At 36.8% G+C, this 20,077-nt stretch overlaps 2 protein-coding genes across 4 annotated transcripts; one reads left to right on the forward strand and one right to left on the reverse strand.

Moving 5' to 3' along the window:
• The first annotated feature begins 229 nt into the window (after window positions 1–229).
• On the forward strand, window positions 230–11,374 carry sytl4 (synaptotagmin-like 4). The gene is made up of 17 exons (XM_067387777.1): window positions 230–361; window positions 1,794–1,931; window positions 3,616–3,831; window positions 3,968–4,077; window positions 4,308–4,422; window positions 5,372–5,506; window positions 5,808–5,904; window positions 6,027–6,123; window positions 6,618–6,718; window positions 6,819–6,911; window positions 7,122–7,300; window positions 7,470–7,563; window positions 7,992–8,153; window positions 8,257–8,362; window positions 8,447–8,555; window positions 8,641–8,852; window positions 10,483–11,374. The coding sequence occupies exons 2-17, from the start codon at window positions 1,816–1,818 to the stop codon at window positions 10,623–10,625; spliced, it is 2,085 nt and encodes a 694-aa protein (XP_067243878.1). The 5' UTR covers window positions 230–361; window positions 1,794–1,815; the 3' UTR covers window positions 10,626–11,374.
• Window positions 11,375–11,407: 33 nt separating this feature from the next.
• On the reverse strand, window positions 11,408–19,743 carry srpx2 (sushi-repeat containing protein X-linked 2). 3 transcript variants are annotated; one of them, XM_067387799.1, is made up of 11 exons: window positions 19,116–19,743; window positions 15,031–15,108; window positions 14,756–14,947; window positions 14,427–14,603; window positions 14,158–14,281; window positions 13,947–14,068; window positions 13,380–13,559; window positions 12,883–13,016; window positions 12,671–12,792; window positions 12,316–12,399; window positions 11,476–11,588 (listed from the first exon to the last, which is right to left on the reverse strand). In XM_067387799.1, exons 1-10 carry the CDS (start codon window positions 19,183–19,185, stop codon window positions 12,339–12,341), a joined length of 1,260 nt encoding a protein of 419 aa, XP_067243900.1. In that variant the 5' UTR covers window positions 19,186–19,743; the 3' UTR covers window positions 11,476–11,588; window positions 12,316–12,338. The 3 variants fall into 3 exon arrangements, with proteins under 3 accessions (XP_067243891.1, XP_067243900.1, XP_067243909.1); XM_067387808.1 differs by having other exon boundaries at window positions 11,496–11,588; window positions 12,320–12,399; XM_067387790.1 differs by lacking the exon at window positions 12,316–12,399 and having other exon boundaries at window positions 11,408–11,588.
• Between the last annotated feature and the right edge of the window lie 334 nt (window positions 19,744–20,077).

Raw genomic sequence — 20,077 nt, forward strand, 5'->3', positions numbered from 1 at the left:
TATCAATTAAATCTGAAGAAAAGATCGAATGTCTAACGAATGTCCAACATAAAACCAACTTTACCGCACTGGTCTGGGTGCAGGTGTTAAAATCTTAAAACACTGAAGAGCACAAACCTCGTTCACAGGAATATGTGATTTTTTTTTTTTTTTTGCATTGACTCTCCGAAGCAAACGCTGACGTCTGCGCGCATCGTGGACGCGCACCTGTTGCATGGTCAGTTTCTCTGACGCGCAGAGCAGCAGTGCAGTGCCTGAAAACTTTTGTTCCGGGACGACGTTTGTTTGGCAAAGCTGGAAGTTGGTGAGCTCGCACGGAGAAGGAAACGAGAGAAAGAGTGTGGGGAAATCCTGCGTATTGGTAAGTGGAAATTTGAAAGCACATTTGAAAAGATTTTGTTAGAGATGTTATGGGTCTATTTTATATTTATGTTTTATATGTACTACACTGTTTGTTTATTCTACTCTTCCCTGTACAACAATGTGCTTTATTTACTCTTAACATTTGCATTTTATTTTCCTATTCGTTAGTCATAACAAATTACTGTTTAATATTGGGCTCTTTTTATTTGTAATGTTGGATTATTTAGTTAAGTGAATTTAATGTTATTGTTTGTGGTCCATGTGTTAGAGCAGCACAAATCCTTCAGAAGTTTATCAGCATAGCTGGAGAAAGTTTCCATTCATTGTGGTTCTCACTTTAATCCTCTCTATTTTTCTCAAACTTTTAAAGAATGAGGAAAAAGTTTCCCTCAGAGGGTCATTTGTTTTGGATACAGACCAACCCTGGTTAATTGAAGGTTATTGAATATTTGTTTTTTCCTTTCTCACAATTTTTCCACCAGTTGAGCTAAAAGGGCATCTACAAGGCTCTTGGGTGCTATCATGTAATAATCATAATAAGTACCTTGTTTAAAAAAAAAGGCTTGCTAAAGATCTCCACCCGTGGTTGTGTGTCCTTTAAGGGTGGTAACACTTGTGATAAGCTGACTGCATGTTGTTTTCCTCTTTTCCTGATGACATTCCAGTGCTCTGTCCCTTTTCCCAGGGCTGGTTGGCCTTTAGTTATTTAATCTCAAACAACATAAAATTTATTGATTTGCTGCTGTCCATAATGTTACCAGTGACAAATCAAAACAAGGTTCTCATGCTCTTTGGCCATGTCTTCCTACCTATTTTTTCCAAGATAAATACATTTGCTTGGCTTTAAAATGATTTATTAATGTTTATATGCCTATGCTTGATTTATGTGGTAGATGCAGGGATAGGAATATATCTGCTTCCCTGTTGTGATATTGGCATTGCCAGCCATTGGTAACCAACTAATTTGAATGTTGAGCTGCATGTCACAGTGTATCCTTGTGCTTGTTTAATTACTCATCTCCTGCAGGGAGGTGCTGAAGAGCATCTGACATACTGACACTGACAGACACTGCATGAAGGCACTGAGAAAGGTCACTGTCTTTATTTGTCAGTTCTGCCCTGTGTCCAGGTCTCTACCCTTTTTACAAACAGCAGGGCTTCCTTTATTTGTGTAACACTCTCATTTTATATATATATATATATATATATATATATATATATATATATATATATATATATATATATATATATATAATCTCTGAGAAGCAAATGAGCTATTCTTGGTTGAGTGAGCTTGTGTGCAACACTGGTATGTTACTCAGTAAACGGTTGTATGTGGTTTTACGAGTTTCTGTAATTTGCATTTGTGTCGACATGTATTTTGTTGACTTAAAGCATCCAGAGTCATTTGTTTGTTTTTTATTCCTTAGAAGCAGGGCTTGACTCTTGAGGATGGTGCAGAACATGGAGATCAATGTGTCCTTCCTGACCGACTCAGAGCAAGAATTCATACTAGAAGTCCTTCGGCGGGATGAGGAGCTCAGGCGCTTGGAGGAGCTCCGTGTGAAGTGAGTGTCACTGTTGCCTCATTGAGAATCAGCCCTGTTCTAGAAATGCAGACTAAAATAAAACAATTTATTTCTTTAAAATAAATTCTTTTTTTTTTTTTTTTTTTTTTAGCAATAAATCATTTTCAGGGTTTCATAATATCCTATATAAAGTGCAAAAGTGCCCAGCCACTTTTTTAGCTATGTTGGTTCCAGAAGTATTTCTTTCATTCATTTCTCACATTGGGATTTAAAAACAAACAAACAAACAAAAAAAAAAAGCGTTTATAAGCTATGAACCAGGCCAACCAGCTAGGAGGTGAAACATAACATTACAAACTTTGATTTAAAGCAAAAAAGAGGAAGAACTACAATCCCATGAAGCATTGTGAACAACATAATCAAATTAAAAACGATGTAGAAATATAAAACTACTCATTTAAAAATTATGATTATCTCTATAGAAACAGTGTATTTTAAAGGGTTAGTTCACCCAAAAATGAAAATGATGTCATTTATTACTCACCCTTATGTCGTTCCACACCCATAAGACCTTCGTTCATTTTCAGAACACAAATGAAGATATTTTTTATAAAATCTGATGGCTCAGTGAGACCTGCATCTCCAGCAGATTCAAAGCTTCATGAGATCACCCATCACTAGATATTGTTGAATAAAGTCGTTATTTAGTTTTTTGGCACACAAAAAGTATTTTCGTCACTTTATAATATTAAGGTTGAACCACCATAGTCACATGAACTGTTTTAAATATGTCTTTATCAGCTTTCTGGGCATTGAAAGTGTTAATTGTCTTACTGGAGATGCAGGCCTCACAGAGCCATCGGATTTTATTAAAAATATCTTAATTTGTGTTCCGAAGATTAACAAAGGTCTTACGGGCGTGGAACGACATGAGGGTGAGTAATAAATGACATAATTTTCATTTTTGGGTGAACTAACCCTTTAAGCTGATTGCAAAATATACATATACATACTTAAATATTTTGAGAGCGTAGGGAGATCAACTCCATTACTTCATGGGAGTAGATGAAGCTCTTTTGGAGCAGTTTGCTTGTTTTTGCTCTCTGACTGGTGGAAATTTCTACAGCATTATGGGTAATGTAGTTTTTCACCACAAATTCTACTGTTAAACACAATCATGTAAAAAATGAGTTGAAATAATACGGGCTGATGGCTTTAACAGAAGCAAATACTAACCTCGTAGATCACAGTAGGGCTGACTAAAATGGTTTCTAAGTTATCATCAAAAAATCAATTTCCCTATGGAGAAAATGAATGGAGTTTTTACTTCCAGAACCTGACTGTTGAACTCTATTGACTGACTGACTACTTAATTAATTAATTATGCTACATTTGCAGCTCTGTTACCTGTTCTGCTATAGTGTTTTTTTTTTTCTTTTTTTCAACCATTCAAAAGTTTGGGTTAGTAGGATTTTTTAAAATAAATGAATACTTTAATTCAGCAAGGACACATTCAATTGATCAAAAGCGACAGTAACATTGTTACAACAAATATTTATATCTTAATACAGCTTAATTTTTATTTTTATTCAATGTGTACTGCTTGAAAATAAAATCACACAAATCTTAAATTGGACCCTATTTTGTGCCCTATTCATGGAAAGGATTATGGTCAAGCAAATAATTCTGGGGAATAAATAAATGTTTATTTTTGTACTCTTAGGAAGCTGAAAGCTGAGTTGCTTGAAATCAGAAGAAAGGGTGCGAAACGTGGCAGTGGGAAATACAGTGAACGCAGCTGTGGCCGCTGCCAAGAGCCCATGGGCCTTCTGACCCGCAGCGGTAGCCAGTGCAGAGTATGCAAACATCAGGTTTGCAGAAAATGTCTGTCAGTTCGACCCAACGGATCTTTGGTGTGCACAGTGTGTGCCAAAGAGATGTGAGTGTGTACCCCATGCCTCCCAGAAACCCTATCATTAAGAGGCACATTAGACTGGAAAATGAGGTCCTTGCTTAATGGAAAAGGTTAATGTTTAACAGAAACTCAACTTCAGGTTTTTTTCCTTTTCTCTCAGAGATCTGAAGATGAGCACCGGAGACTGGTTCTATGATGAGAGGGTTAACCGCTTCTCTGCAGCTCCAGGACATGACTTAGTCCGAGTTTCCCTCAGGAAGAGGCCTCTGAGTGAGTACAGGAAGCAGATGCCTGACCGTCTGATAGAGCAATGTGAACCTACTCTTTCTGTTTTTATAAAGGGTGGAAAGTAGAATGTCTTTGTCTGTATTCACAAAGAGGAAAGGAGAGAGGAATAATTATTTGGTTTACTTTAGAGTATAATGGCTGGCAGTGTTTTTAGATTAATCATTATACACCACTTACTTCCTCATTTTGAAATGTACATCTGTCTGTTCTAGTTAAAAAGCATGAGACAGCTGGGGAAAAACTGTTAAACAGACCTGACTTGAATTCCAGCCAAACTGTACCTGTGCCCAAACCAAGACTAAAGGACGTCGCACTAGCAAATAAGAGGTGTGTCCTCATCAGCACTGTTTATGTATTCTCATGTTTCTGCTGATCAAACAGTGTAATGTTATTCATTTAAATATTTACTATTTCATAAAAAAATACAGTATTTACTGATTTCCAATGAACTCTTAAGCAATTCTGTTATATTACTTTGGTCTATTAAAGGTCACACAGACTATTTGAGTGTTAATTATTCATCCTTGTATCATTACAAACCTGTATGCTGTTATTGTTTTCTCCAACAGTCACACACACATTGGGTTTTCATGTTCCATAGACATAATGATTTTTATACTGTACAGTCTGTATATTCTTTCCCCTAACTCTAACTCTACCCCTAAACACAACCCTCACATAAAAACTCTGCATTTTTACATTTTCAAAAATCACTTAGTTTGATTTATAAGATGTTTTCCTCAGGGGCACCAAAAAAAGTCTCCACAAGGATTTCAGATATTGTGAGGACATTTTGTCTCTATAATGTTCCCTACATGAACCCCAAATAACAATATATTTTAGAGATGCATCACAGAGAGTCAAGCTCCAATAGGTGCAGTTTTGACTTAATGGTATTTGGTTACGAGACACACAAAAGCAAATGCATGTCATAATATTAACATCCAACCTGTCTGATTTGAGAACTTATCAGTTAATATATTGCATGAGTCATATGGATCATTTTATGGTGCTTTTAGCGTCCTTTTTGGAGCTTGACAGTTACCATGACCACAGAAAGGAAGAAATCCTTTTTGTGTTCCACTGGAAAAATAAAAGCATATCAGTTTGTAATGATGTTAGAATGCGTAATTAAAAAGTAAATTTTTATTTGCAAGTGTACTTTTTCCTCCAGCCTTTTGATGCCAGTATCACAGTGGTTGAAGTGTTTGAATGTGATTTATTAGGATGCCAGCTATGAAAAACATCTGTACTTGACCCTGTTTCTTTCTCTCAGCTCACCTCTTGAGGCTTGTGAGGGATTTGATATGCAAGAGCAGCAATGTAACGACACAGAATCATTAGAAAAAGCCAGTCTGGGCAATATTCACAGTGAGACTGATTCTTCCCACAGTAGCCCCCTAATGCAGAGGTAAGATTTAAGGTGATGATACACTTTTTGAGCGATGTTGCCGGGCAATGTCACCGAGCGATGATGCTTGGGCATTTTCCTATTGAGAATGGGCAACAAATTTCCATCTAGATACTTTAGATCGAAGTTTGTTTCCCATTCTCAATAGGAAAGTGTCCACGCATCATTGCTCGGCGACATTGCCTGTCAACATTGCTGAAAAAGTTGCCCCATGCATCATCACCTTTAGTCAGAAGTACAGAGATTCATGACTTGAATTGATTCATGAGTAGTGTGATGCAAGTCTCTGATTTGCTTCTAGAAAAGAGGAAGTGACAGCCAAGACTAGTCCCACAGGCTCTGTTCTGTCCATTCTGACAGCCCCCACTAACAGTGGAAACACCTCTACCACTGAGACAGTAAGTGTTTATTCATAGGGTTGGGGTTTTACCCTGTTTAGCCATGTATTTTCTCTGTCCTAATTCTGCTCATGTGTCACCATTTCCCTTGCATTTTCCACCATCATCTCATCAAAAAAAAGGCCTCATTAATTTATCAGATGAATGCCTGCTCTGACTCCTTGCGTGACGTGGATGGGCTTTTCAAGAAAAGTGTCAGAAGAGTGCACAAACTGTCAGGTAAAGTTATGGTTTGAGTATACACTACTACACGTCCAGTGTCTGGGGTCTGTTTTTTTAAGAATTAAATATTTTTATTAAATTCTGACAGTAAAAACTGTTGTTTTGAACTTTCTATAAATCAAACCTTAAAAAATATATCATGTTTTCCATAAAAAATAAATAAAGCAGCATACCTGTTTTCAGTTGTGAACATGTTGATAATTTTAAAGCAAATCAGTATATGATTTCTGATAGATCATGTGACACTGAAGATTGGAGTAATGCTTTGCCATCACAGGAATAAATTACATTATGGTTATTTTAAATGATAATATTTCACATTATTAGTTTTTGTGGTATTTTTGATCAAATAAATGCAGCCTTGGTGAGCATAAGAGACTTCTTTTAAAAACATTACAAAATCTTACTGACCCCAAACTTTTGAATGGTAGTGTACATACATCTCTTTCCTCACTCTGGGTTTTAAATGTGCAAACACTGTTTTCTCATAGATGTTAAGCCAGCCTCTACACTTGATTTGCGTGAAGATGGAACAGAAAGCGCTGCACCGTCTATGGGAGACAGAAGCAAGTCAGTTCCTGGCCTTAATGCTGTGAGTTAATTAAGTTCAAACCATTTAAAATTTTTGCACTGTATTTTTCACACCTGCCGTCTATAGTGACCTGATTGGAATTCCTGAATTGTTTTATCAGGAGGATGAGGAGGAGGATGAAGATATTGATAACTTGGTGAATATACACAGGCAGAAATTTGGCGATAGCTTGGGAAGTCTTGGAAGCTCAAGGGTAATCCACCTTAATTTAAATATTATTTTAATTATTAATATTATTAAATTAATTAATTATTTTTAATAATTAAAATGCATTAATCCAGATAAAATGCAGTTTATTTATTCATTTATTTTTAATTTAAATTTATTTTATGTACAAACTACATACAATTAAATTAGACACTTGAATATGCTGTGCAGCTATTTTTTTTTTTATATTCCACAGACCACTCTTGGCAGTATGATGAGTGTGTACAGTGAAGCAGGAGACTATGACCGTGTGGAAGTGACTGGAGATATTGTCTTCTCTCTCAGCTATGATGAGCCCAGCCAGAGCCTGTCTATTGTGATCCATGAATGTAAAGGACTGGCTTATGTTGATGCAGCAAAAAAGAAGTGCAACCCGTAAGTGGGCCTCCTCCACACAGCCTATGAAGTGATTTCCTAAGAGGGTCTCAGTTTTTTACTGCCTTCCCAGAATAATAATTTTCCATGCATGAGTCATTCCATTGGGTTTCCCCATTACAGAGGGAAAATCATTCAGTTCTGAAGTCTAAACTCCCCCTTTCCACAGGTACGTCAAGGCTTACCTCCTCCCAGACAAGAGCAAGAAGAAAACCTCTATTAAAAATAACAACATCAACCCCAGTTTTAATGAAACACTGAAGGTATTGTTTCAGTTTCTGTGAGATAGTATTTAAAAAAGTATCATTTTAAATACATTTATTTCCCAGTTCCACTAAACTCCTTAAAAATAACTATTTTTTTATGGCTTGGAACAAGAAATACTATCAGAAACTGATAACACTGAGTAACACTTAAGTCTATATGCTGTGCTTTAATGGCAGGTAATTACAACACTGCACATTAACATCTAGTTTCGAATGGGCTTGATATTGACACAGAAGATAAGTACACTTATCAGGGAGTCACTGTGAGACAAGTTTTTACGCTTGCCCCATTTTAATCTAGAGTAAACAACATGTGCAGTTCACACAAACAGATTAAACAAACTGGTTAAAGCTCCTACATGACAACCTCTTACTTTTAAAAAACATTTCATCTTGACAAGCTGTCTTGCGCTTGTTTGTGTTAGTATTCCATCAACCGCACCCAGCTGATGACTCGCACACTACAACTCTCAGTTTGGCACTATGACCGTTTTGGCCGCAATGCCTTTCTGGGTGAGGTGGAGATACCACTGGATAGCCATGACATTGACTCTGCACTTAAAGAGTGTATGGCTCTTACAGGAAAGGTAATACACTTTTATGGGTTGTTTTGACGCCACAGAAATGTCACTGTACTCAAGCTGTTTTGTTTAGTATTACCTTTACATTTTTTCCTGCGTGTCTTCATAGGCAACTGCCCATTTAGCATCATCTCCATTCGATCAATACAAAGGAGAGCTGGTGATTTCACTTAAGTATGTCACAGCAAACAAGACTGATGACTCTAATGGAAAAGGTGAGGGCAAACACAGTTAACATCTCTATTAAAAATCTTTAGCTAGTGTTACATAGTAAATTATGCCTCTCTTCTCCAATAAAGGGAAAAAGGCCAAACCCGCAGATGGTGCTGAGCTGCATGTGTTGATCAAAGAGGCCAAAAATCTGACAGCAATGAAAGCTGGAGGCACATGTGATTCCTTTGTGAAAGGGTTTGCAAACATCTGTTTCATTACCTCTACCCATGATTTAAAAGGGCCTTGTTTGTTTATTTTTGCTAATAATTTTGCCCCTTAGGTATCTGCTGCCATCAAAGAGCAAGTCTTCCTCAAAGAAGAAGACTCCGGTAGTGAAGAAGACAAAAAACCCAAACTACAACCACACATTTGTGTACAACAATATGAGTCTGGAGCAGCTGAAAGACATGTGTCTGGAGCTCACTGTCTGGGACAGAGAGACACTGTCCAGCAATGACTTCCTGGGAGGAGTTCGTCTCAGCTTGGGAGCAGGTAGGAGAATATTCATATTCCTTTGAGTAGAAATAAATTCAGAAGCCTTTAAAAGGTTGGTTCACCCAAAAATGAAAATTCTGTCATTAATTACCCTCATGTCGATCCAAACCCACAAGACCTTTGTTCATCTTCAGAACACAAATTAAGATATTTTTGATGAAATCTAAGAGCTCTCTGAGCAATTTAATTGCCACAATCAAGGACCAGAAAGGTACTAAAGACATCGTTAAGATAGTCCACGTGACTACAGTAGTTCAACCTTAATTAAATGAAGCGATGAGAATACTTTTTGTGCACAAAAACACAATGACTTTATTCAACAATCTCTTCTCTCTCCTGTCATTCTCCTACACAGCTGACGTAGTGAACACAGCGCAGCGCTTCCGTGTTCTATGTCACAACGCCGACTCGTTATTGGCCGGCTCCTGTGTCAACATCACACGCACACGTCGCGCTGCTCATGTGTACAGTGTCGGCCAACACTGAGCCGGTATTTGTATGTAAACACAGAAACGCTGCACTGTGCTTACTGAGTCAACAGTGTAGAAGACTGACAAGGAAGAGATTGTTGAATAAAGTTTTTTTTGTTTTTGTTTTCACGGACAAAAAGTATTCTCGTCACTTCATACAATTAAGGTTGAACGACTGTAGACATGTTATCTCTTTTAACGATGTCTTTAGTACCTTTCTGGGCCCTGACAGTGGTAATTAAATTGCTGTCTATGGAGGAGTTAGAGAACTCTCGGATTTCATCAAAAATATCTTAATTTGTGTTCCGAAGATGAACGAAGGTCTTATGGGTTTGGAACGACATAAGGGTGAGTAATTAATGAGATATATTATTTTTGGGTGAACGAGCTAACCCCTTAAGGCTGATTTATACTTGCATTGGACCTACGCCGGAGCCTCTTCGCGGTAGGCTATGCGTCTGTTTTCATTTATATTTCTGCGCCGTTTTCCGCGTTGACGTGCATGCAGACCACTAGTAGGCAATGTATGCGGTCATGTTGAGTATCAAGGCAAAAGTCGAAGAAGCAGCTTGTCATGTACGTTGTCAGAGAAGCTTACAAATAGAAACGGCAGAGAAGCGGCAAATAGGTAACGACTTTTTTTGCAGATTGACATTGTGTCTCCTGAAACAGTGCGTTTTTCATTCCTATGGAAGTTGAAAGCGCTCCCTCTTCTCCTATTTCACAGCGCCAGTTTTTTGACCTGTGGGAGGGGTTATAGCAGACCAATCACAGTGCTTGTGGTCTGCATAGAATTGACGCGTTGTTACATTTTTTAAGAGGTGCATGTCAGGCTACGTCGTAGGCTATGCGTGGTAGAAACAGCCTACACAAGTATAAATCAGCCTTTAGCATTGATTACATTTTTGGATTCACCAACTGTGGGTACAAAATTAAGAAGTGTCACTGTAAGATGATCCAGGTGTTTTGTTGATTTTTTTTTTTTTAAATAGTTTTATTGATATTAATAAAACATTTGATAACATATACACTGCCATAAAAAGTTTGTTTTTTGAAAGAAGGCTCTTATGCTCACTAAGGCTGCATTTGTTTGATACAGTACAGTAAAAACTTTCTGTTATAAATATATTTTACATCTGAAACTGATTTTTGCACAGTGACAATAAAGGAGGGAAAGGAAGAGTGGGTGGCAAACTCCACAGGGGAGGAGATCTTGCTGTGGAAAAAGATGATGCAGTTCCCCGACTCTTGGGCAGAGGGCACTCTTCTACTGCGCTCATCCATGGGAAAGGCCAAGTAAGGACATGGAGCAACACACCCCCATTATCAGGACAGAAGTTTACACATTCCACAACGCTTGTGTGTTTCTGTTGCAGCTGTGCATCCCAGTAATATTTTAAAGACTTTTTAGGGTAATGAATCTTTTATATTTTAAACTTTTAAGGCAGTTCAAAAATAATGATGTGGAAATATGCAGTGTAGATATGTTAATTATATTTATTTCCTATAAATGTTGCAGCTGAATGTATTGTCATATTCAGCATCATTTGAATGCTGTTCTTACATGAATACATGAACCTTTGGACACAGTAAATATTTTAGTTTGAATAGCACTTTGGTTTTAAATGTGCACTTGATGTATGGTCTAAAATGATTCACATACTTAAACACAATAAATTTTAATGACATAATGCTGATTTACTCCATCGTGAGCACCTTCTTTCTAGGAGCTACATAAAAGTACTAGCATTTAATAAATATTAAATATTCATAAGAATCTACATTGTGTGCTGTGCACTCAATTATAGATGGTTAAAGTTATTTTTCCTCAGAATATGGGTATCTTTTGGAACCCCACTTGGCAGTTTTCCCACTTGAAGATTAAAACCGGTTCTGTACAAAATCACATTTCAAGCTGTGATTCTCCATTAATAACGCCTACAATATGTAGTTTCAAATGATTGTTTGTCTAGGAAACAGGCCCTGGGGGTGCATGCATCCTGATGACCTACCACTATAAGGAAAACTCCCACCCACAACATCACCATGCCCCACGTAGATCTGGAGTTGATCAGACAGAGATCAGTCACAGAAGTCCTTGTTCAGCTCCAGTCTCTCTCGCTCCTCCTCAGTGAGGAGGTACTCCTCTACATATGAGTAGAGCTCATCAGAGGTGGTGGGGTTAACAAAGCGCTCCCGATCCACACCATATTCATCCAGCAGCACCATGGTGAAATATGCTGTAGAGATATGCAGTGCCTGTCTGCAGACAAAAAACACATGCAAACATTTATTTCCCACTTCTAGATTGGAAACATACATTCATAGTACAGTGCATCAGCAAAAAGAATTCCTTCAGTATAGAGTCACTGTTGATGCGAAACCATGTGAAAGTGTTTTGTCGAAGACAGTCATGTGGCTTTATAAAAATAAAACCAGGTTTTGAATAGAAATTAGACTGCCCAATATGTCTCTGCTGCAATATAAAGTCAGCGTGAAATCCAGTTTGCACCCCATTTTACTTGAAACAGGATGTACAATGACAAAACATATAATGGAGTCTTGATTGTATGAACTGGGATAGTGAAAATTTGGCATTACATGAGGAATTATCATGTACATTTAAAAAAGTAAATTCTGCCCCCCCGCCGGATTATTACCCCCCTGAGTCCCCAGTATACAGAGATGGGACATGCTGAAGATGGACTCAAAGAGAGGAGGGCACAGAAAATACTGTTCCAGGCACAGCAAGTTCACTGATTGCGATGCTCAAAATATTGGAAGAAAAATATAAATACTAAACTGGGGGTGGGGGTGTGTATGAATGTATCTCTGAAGGGAACTGACTGTCTTCAGAAAAGTTTTGATGGTTTTTTCTTTTCCTCTACCTCTGTATAATGCCTATTAATCTAAGTAGTGTTTACAAGCGCAGCAATGTATCGCTAACCAAGGAAACACTATATCGCTGCTGTTACATAAGCGCCACCTACTGACAGAGAGTGAATTTGCATTTTCATTCAGTCCGTCTGCTGTTTTTGCTTTGTGCAGGTGTTTTATGTTGCATTTTCACAAATCTGAAATTATAAATTAAATGATATAATCAAATTTAAATAAAAAACAACTGCTCATGTTACATGTGTGTAGCATCTTTGTTTAGATTGTGAATAAAATGCAGTGGTTGCCTCTAATTTCAAATGGCTACAGAGATTTTTTTTTGTATAAAGACAGTTTGGGCTAAATAAATAAACGACAAATTAATTTGCTAACTTTGTGTTTTATAAGTTAGTTAATAGTTAAATATAATGGTATTTAACATGTAACTATTGTAGATACATAGTGAGTTACCTAAGACCCTCTATGACCTCAGGCTCTAGACGTCGTTCTTTGATGCGCCCCACTGCACGAGGTAAAGTTCCCAACAGCTCAATCACTGTCACATGTCGCAGATCCAGACCACACTCAGCCTTCTGTTTCAGAACATTTCCACAATCATATAGCTGTGAACTCTTATTTCCTGTGTATAATGTTTGTTATAGCAAAGGAAGTATCCATTTTACCTGCAGCATCATGTTCTGAAGCCTGTAGTTCTGGTTAGCATTATCTGGGGTAGATACAACAAGAAGCCTTCTCTTTTCATAAAACTGGTCAAGCAGAGCACCGGCAGACCTGACGTCTGTTTTTATGTCCATTACTACAAGAAACAAGCAGACATTTCACATAACAATTAGAGAAAAATGCTATTAAAAATGATGAAATAAATAAATAAAATAATAATAATAATAAATTATATATATATATATATATATATATATATATATATATATATATATATATATATATATATATATATATATATATATATATTTTTTTTTTATTATTATTATTATTTTTTTTTTTTTTATATAAATATTTATAAATTATTTTTACACTACTGTTCAAATGTTTGGGGTCGGTAAGATGTTTTAAAAAAATATATGTATGCATGTACTATTTTAATATTTGAATTTATTTATGTATTTCAATAAGAAACACACAAGATAAACCACATACTCACATACACACTTAGCAGCTTCATCAGACCAGATGCGGTTGAGCTGACAGACACGTGTCAGAAAACCTGTCCTTTCAAAGCCAGGATCACAATGGTATTCACATATAGCCCCATAATTATTGCCATCAGATGAGCATGTCAGGTAGCCATGCATAGGTGGCTTTAGCTTTGGACACCTTCTGACTGAGGGAAATAAAATTTCAGTTTAGGGAATAAACCACTGTATAGTACAAAGAAATTGTACCTCACTGGATCAAAGGACATTAAAACTTTTTTTAGTCATATTTTAATAATACTGATTATAGTTAAAGGGATAGTTCACACAAAAATGAAAATTCTGTCATAATTTCTCATGAATTGTTCCTCTGTGGCACACACAATTTAGAAAAATATCTCAGTACTTTTTGCCCATGTAATGAAAGTCATTATTTTTGTTCCACAGAAATAAGAAAGTCATAAAAGTTTGAAACAACATGAGGGTGATTAAATGATGATAAAATTTTTATTTTTGAGTGAACCGTCCCTTTAACACAATGAAACAAGCAAATCAAAGTTCTGTGCTGGCTTTACCTTCAACATGCACAGTAAACTTGCAAGTCGCTGTGTTACCAGCCTGGTCATAGGTTTTATATCGAATTACATGTATTCCTTCTGGAAAGTCGGATCCAGACTGCAGTCCATTTCGCAAGACCCTGATGAGGTTTGACATGAAGGTCATTTATAAGTAGCCTTTTTACAGTAGAGGAAGTTGGATGGCTTTCATAATTTGTAATACACATACTGTAGTGCTCTGTCAGCAGTATCCTTAGCCACAGGACGTTCCCAAGAAACCATGGCAGTTAGTTTTCCTGGTTCTGCTACCTTCACTCTGGACAAAGGACATTTCAGTTTGGGAGGGTCATGATCTGAAACAATGCAATTTTTATTAAATATTACAATGTCTTCTCTCTAATTTGGGAGAACTGATGAAATTGGCCTAGATAATGACATAAAGGCATCTGACAACTGAATTCATTAGACTAGATTTCCAAATCCATGACTTTACTGTACCTGCACACGTCGGATCCGCACCGCTCCATTTTCCCTCTTCTTGGCACATACGGTAGCGATCTCCCTCAATCTGGTAGCCTTCATAGCAGGTATAGTCACACCTGGAGTCTACCACAAAACCACGGGAGCAACTGTACATACCGTGGTCAATCAGAGGCAGAACATGACAACGCACCTCTGAGAAATTCAGACATAATATAAACACACAGTTCAAGTAAGAAAAGATTTTGTTAAGTACTCTGCAGCAGCTGCTTAATACATGTTTTTTTCTGAATCAAAGGGTTAGTTTCTGTGGCACAATTATTATGACATCTTTTAAGTATACTTGCTTCGACAGACAGCGGTTCCAGACCAGCGGCGATTGGGCATGCACTGCACAGATGATCGCCCCAGCCGTTTATATCCTCGATCACAGGAGAGCAAACAGCGAGTTCCAAGTGTGCTTTGGTAGCTTCCGCCTTGAGGGGAAGAACAGGACACTTCCCCGTGGGATAGCTTAAGTGTATGGCACCACTGCGGATCTGATGACATAGGAGAAAAAAAAGGTTTTAAAGTAAATAGCATTTCGCATTAGTCATAATGTTTAATTTGTAAGTGTACTTACGTTTGTAGTCCAACTGAGGGGTGTAGTATGTCTCATCCTCATGCACGACTTCATTGGTGTCATGGTAAGACGCTGAGCCTGAGAGCAAACATAAAATAAAATCTGAAGTAAAACTGGATTTTGGACTTTTCAAATAGTCACCTTCCAAAAGACTGAGTCAAAACATTGGCCAGAACATCACAGCAGCAAATCAGCTGCATCATTAGTATCCTGTGGTCCCAGCGCTAGAGAAAAAGATCCCCCACCACCGCTGTTTTTGTTTCCATGCATTACAACCACCATCATCATTCTTTCCTTTCACACACAATATTTTTCCAGTTTCACATACATAAACTCTTAGGGAGAACTTTTTTGTCTATAACTATGAGTGTTCCCTAAAAATAAAGCTTATTTTTTAAAGGGAAAAGCTAAAATAATACTGTTAAATGGAATATAAAAAAGCAACCAATCTTCAATACTATACAGTATGTATCAACATCACATGAAATCTAGGACAGAACTGTTCCAAGCAATGCCAAAAACGTGTCTGCCAAAAGGTGCTGCTCTCTGCACACAGAAAACTGAAGGGTTTTTTTCAGGGTTTCCAAGTCTGTGTTTACTGAATTAGGACCTTTGAAAATCATTTAATAGAGATAGTTTCACTGGGAAGTTTCTATGACAAGGGCTCAGTGTAATTTTAGTACTTTAGTATTTATATAGTATAATACTACAAACCCGATTCCAAAAAAGTTGGGACACTGTACAAATTGTGAATAAAAACAAATGCAATGATGTGGAAGTTTCAAATTTCTATATTTTATTCAGAATACAACATGGATGACATATCAAATGTTTAAACTAAGAAAATGTATCATTTTAAAAATATGTTGGTTTTAAATTTTATGGCATCAACACATCTCAAAAAAGTTGGGACAAGGCCATGTGTACCACTGTGTGGCATCCCCTCTTATTTTTATAACAGTCTGCAAACGTCTGGGGACTGAGGAGACAAGTTGCTCAAGTTTAGGAATAGGAATGTTGTCCCATTCTTGTCTAATACAGGCTCCTAGTTGCTCAACTGTCTTAGGTCTTCTTTGTGGCATCTTCCTCTTTATGATGCGGCAAATGTTTTCTATGGGTGAAAAATCTGGACTGCAGGCTGGCCATTTCAGTACCCGGATCCTTCTTCTACGCAGCCATGATGTTGTAATTGATGCAGTATGTGGTCTGGCATTGTCATGTTGGAAAATGCAAGGTCTTCCCTGAAAGAGACGACGTCTGGATGGAGCATATGTTGTTCTAGAACTTGGATATACCTTTCAGCATTGATGGTGCCTTTCCAGATGTGTAAGCTGCCCATGCCACATGCACTTATGCAACCCCATACCATCAGAGACGCAGGCTTCTGAACTGAGCGCTGATAACAACTTGGGTTGTCCTTGTCCTCTTTAGTCCGGATGACATGGCGTACCAGTTTTCCAAAAAGAACTTAAAATTTTCTGGCCTTGACCCTTACGCACAGAGATTGTTCCAGATTCTCTGAATCTTTGGATGATATTATGCACTGTAGATGATAACTTCAAACTCTTTGCAATTTTTCTCTGAGAAACTCCTTTCTGATGTTGCTCCACTATTTTTCGCTGCAGCATTGGGGGAATTGGTGACTGCCCATTTGAGAGGATCTTTTTATACTAATTCATGTTGCCAATTGACCTAATAAGTTGCAAATTGGTCCTCCAGCTGTTCCTTATATGTACATTTAACTTTTCCAGCCTCTTATTGCTACCTGTCCCAACTTTTTTGGAATGTGTAGCTCTCATGAAATCCAAAATGAGCCAATATTTGGCATGACATTTCAAAATGTCTCACTTTCAACATTTGATATGTTATCTATATTCTATTGTGAATAAAATATAAGTTTATGAGATTTGTAAATTATTGCATTCCTTTTTTATTCACAATTTGTACAGTGTCTCAACTTTTTTTGGAATCGGTTTGTACTTCTTAATGTACTATATAATTTATTAACGGCACTAAAAATTTTCGAGAGAATGATTCTGATTTTATTCTATTCAGTGTAAACGGCAATTGGTAATGGATAATGTATTTATAACAAGGTCACACCAGTTGAGGCTTGCGCAGCCTGTATCTGTGTGAGAGTCTCATGGAGAAATCAAAACAAATGAATGCATGCACACGCAAAGAAACTCACAGAAGCTTAAAATATACTGCAGTAATTTGCTTCTGCTTCTACCCAGCTTCTGTGTTTCCTCTGCAGGGGAAAGATGGATTTTCTTGATAGTGATTCAATTTGATTTTATTAGTTGAATTTATTGATAAAATCTAAGAATTTAAAATGAAAGGTGACCAAAAAAATATACTGATTTAAGTAAGTAAGAGCTGATAGAACACTGATAAGAATTTTGCTCCAGAATAATTTACATTTACACACACACACAAAGCGCAAAAAAATTACGGACAAGTAACTTTTTTTATTGAGACAAATGAATGACTGATGTACAGACTTAATGTTGTGCCCTGCCATGCATAAAAGAGTTTTAAAATTCCCACATATTTCCAGGTTATCCATGACTGTGAGAACCCTGCAAGAAGGTAGTAATTACCTTTTAAGCATATTAAAATATTAAGCTTTCCACGTGTCTAGGGTGTTTCCCTGCCTTCCCTGCCTTTGAGACATGCAGGGATAGACTCCAGTACATAGGACAAGCAGGTATAGAAAATAGATGGATAATTACTATTCTTGCAACCAATAAGAACTCAATAAGTAGTTCAATGTACTCTCTCTGATCCCTATAAATCACCATTTTCTTCTACGTGGTAAAAACCACATGAGACATGTCTAAGCAAAAGAAAAACTGAATCTAACCCAGTTTTGTATATGGAAAGTGGATAACAGTATGCAAAGATGTTGCCAGGCCTCGAGGGATATCATTTAAAATATCTATCCATCCAATTTCTAAACTGCTTGTCCCATGTTGGGTCGCCAGGATGCTGAAGCTTATCCCAGAGACTTGGCTATAGAGGAAATACCCTGGACAGATGGCCAGATTTTAAAGCTGCAGCTGTCTACAGTCTAAAAAGTTGTACCATACCAAGACTGTGACTCAACATTTGTCAATAAATGACTGCTTTACACTACCTGGAAAACATTATGTAGCGGTCCTCAAGGGAAAGTTTCCAAATTGTGTGAGGAAAATGTTGTTCTCATTTTCGCAAACTATTTGGAACTGTGCAGAAAGCCAAACCACTTTACTCTTTTAATCACATAAAATACGTAAATATGCTAACTCTGACAATACATATTAATGAGCAGGCCATTTGTTTTGGTAAATCAGTTCACTTGCATTGCAAATACATGGCAAGAATGTTTTTTTTTTTTTTTTTTTTTTTTTTTGTATTTATTGTTTTGTCCCCAAAGTGGGACAATTAACCCATAGGTGACAGTTAAAGTTCAGGTCAAATTAGGGCCCTGTCACAGATGGTGAGCTCACACTCAGTCATTTACTGGGTCACTGGGTTATAATTACAACTGCTTAGACAGTATATGGACATCATACATCAAATAGTGAACATGTTAAGCATATGTTTCTGGCTTCATTAAACGCTTAATGGATGAAACAAAGCATGTTTATGTCTATGTTTTGTTAAAACTGGTCATTTGACCAAGCACGTCAACATTTCTTCCACTCCTCTGGAGTCTGAATCATTCTGAATCATCCAAGAAAACTAGTGCGCAACTGAATGACAATGGAGCTTTGCTAATCAATAGCCTGAGGGAAAACAAGCACGGCTAAAACACATAAATAAACAGACAACTTTTAAAAGTTATTTAGTTTGACAATTAAGCTTGCATACTACTATTCAATTCGTTCCTAAAAGCTAAAATAAAACCTCAATTTCCCCACTATAAGACCTAGTCCGTAACGTCAATGCAAAAGAAAACAAAATCACAGTTGTTCTTCTATTGCTGCTTAACAAAATACATGTTGAGAAAGCCTAAGTTATGTACAAAAATAACTCTACATTGATAAATCCAGTTATTCGATTATTGTTTCGTAAAGAAAGAGAAAATAATGATCTCTTACCTTCAGTGGTATCACCCAGAATCTGATAAATGATGCACAATTCAACAAAAAGAGTAATATATTTGATCATTGCATTGGATGTCAGATGGAAATATGAATATAAATGTTAAAGCAGATCTTTACTTGAGAAATATTCTGCTATTTCCAAAGTAATGGTTCGGATAACTAACTCTTGACAGAGTTTAGTCTCGAGCAGTGAATCCCAATCAGCCTTCAAGAGACCGTCGTATCTACTGTATCAGCACAAATTTCTTCCACTAGTCGGACTTGCAACTCTTCTGTGTGTGTGTTAAGCATTTGGACGGATGATGGCGCTGCTGTTCAATAATCTTGTTTCTTGAGGTTGAAAACATTACCAGACAAATTAGATTGGCTATATGTTTGGTCATTTCATAATTTAAAAATGTGTTTTCTCCACGCTAGTTATAGAAATGACAGAAAAAAACAAACAAACAAACAAACAAACATACATCAGGGATGGTAAAATAAAGCAATTCAAGTTTATAGGGTAAAATATATCGTTTTTATTGTGAATAAACAAATAAAACGAGACCCTTGAACTGAGACAGTGGCATGTTGTGTCTGGTGTTTTTATGATCAAATTTAATAATTATTATAATTCATGGAGTTATTATTTACTAATTTCACGAAGTAGATACTTTTCAAACATCTTCATTACTCAACATGCAGTCTCATACATACTAATCAGGCAGTAATCTCATCTGCACACCTGAATCGGTTGAATAAGTGAACGAATTCTGTATTTAGAATAATCGAATTAATGAAAAATTAAATGACTCGTGTCCTGCATACTTATATTTTCTGTAGTATAAATAATGTGAAATTTGAGTCATTAGTTGTGTGGAATGTGTCACAATTCTGTAAAGGCTGATGTCATATCTGCCTTTGAAGTAGAATTCTAGAACTGTTAATTTCGATATAAATAAATAATAAATAACTTC

Source organism: Chanodichthys erythropterus, chromosome 1 (assembly GCF_024489055.1).
Source record: "Chanodichthys erythropterus isolate Z2021 chromosome 1, ASM2448905v1, whole genome shotgun sequence".
NCBI lineage: Eukaryota > Metazoa > Chordata > Actinopteri > Cypriniformes > Xenocyprididae > Chanodichthys > Chanodichthys erythropterus.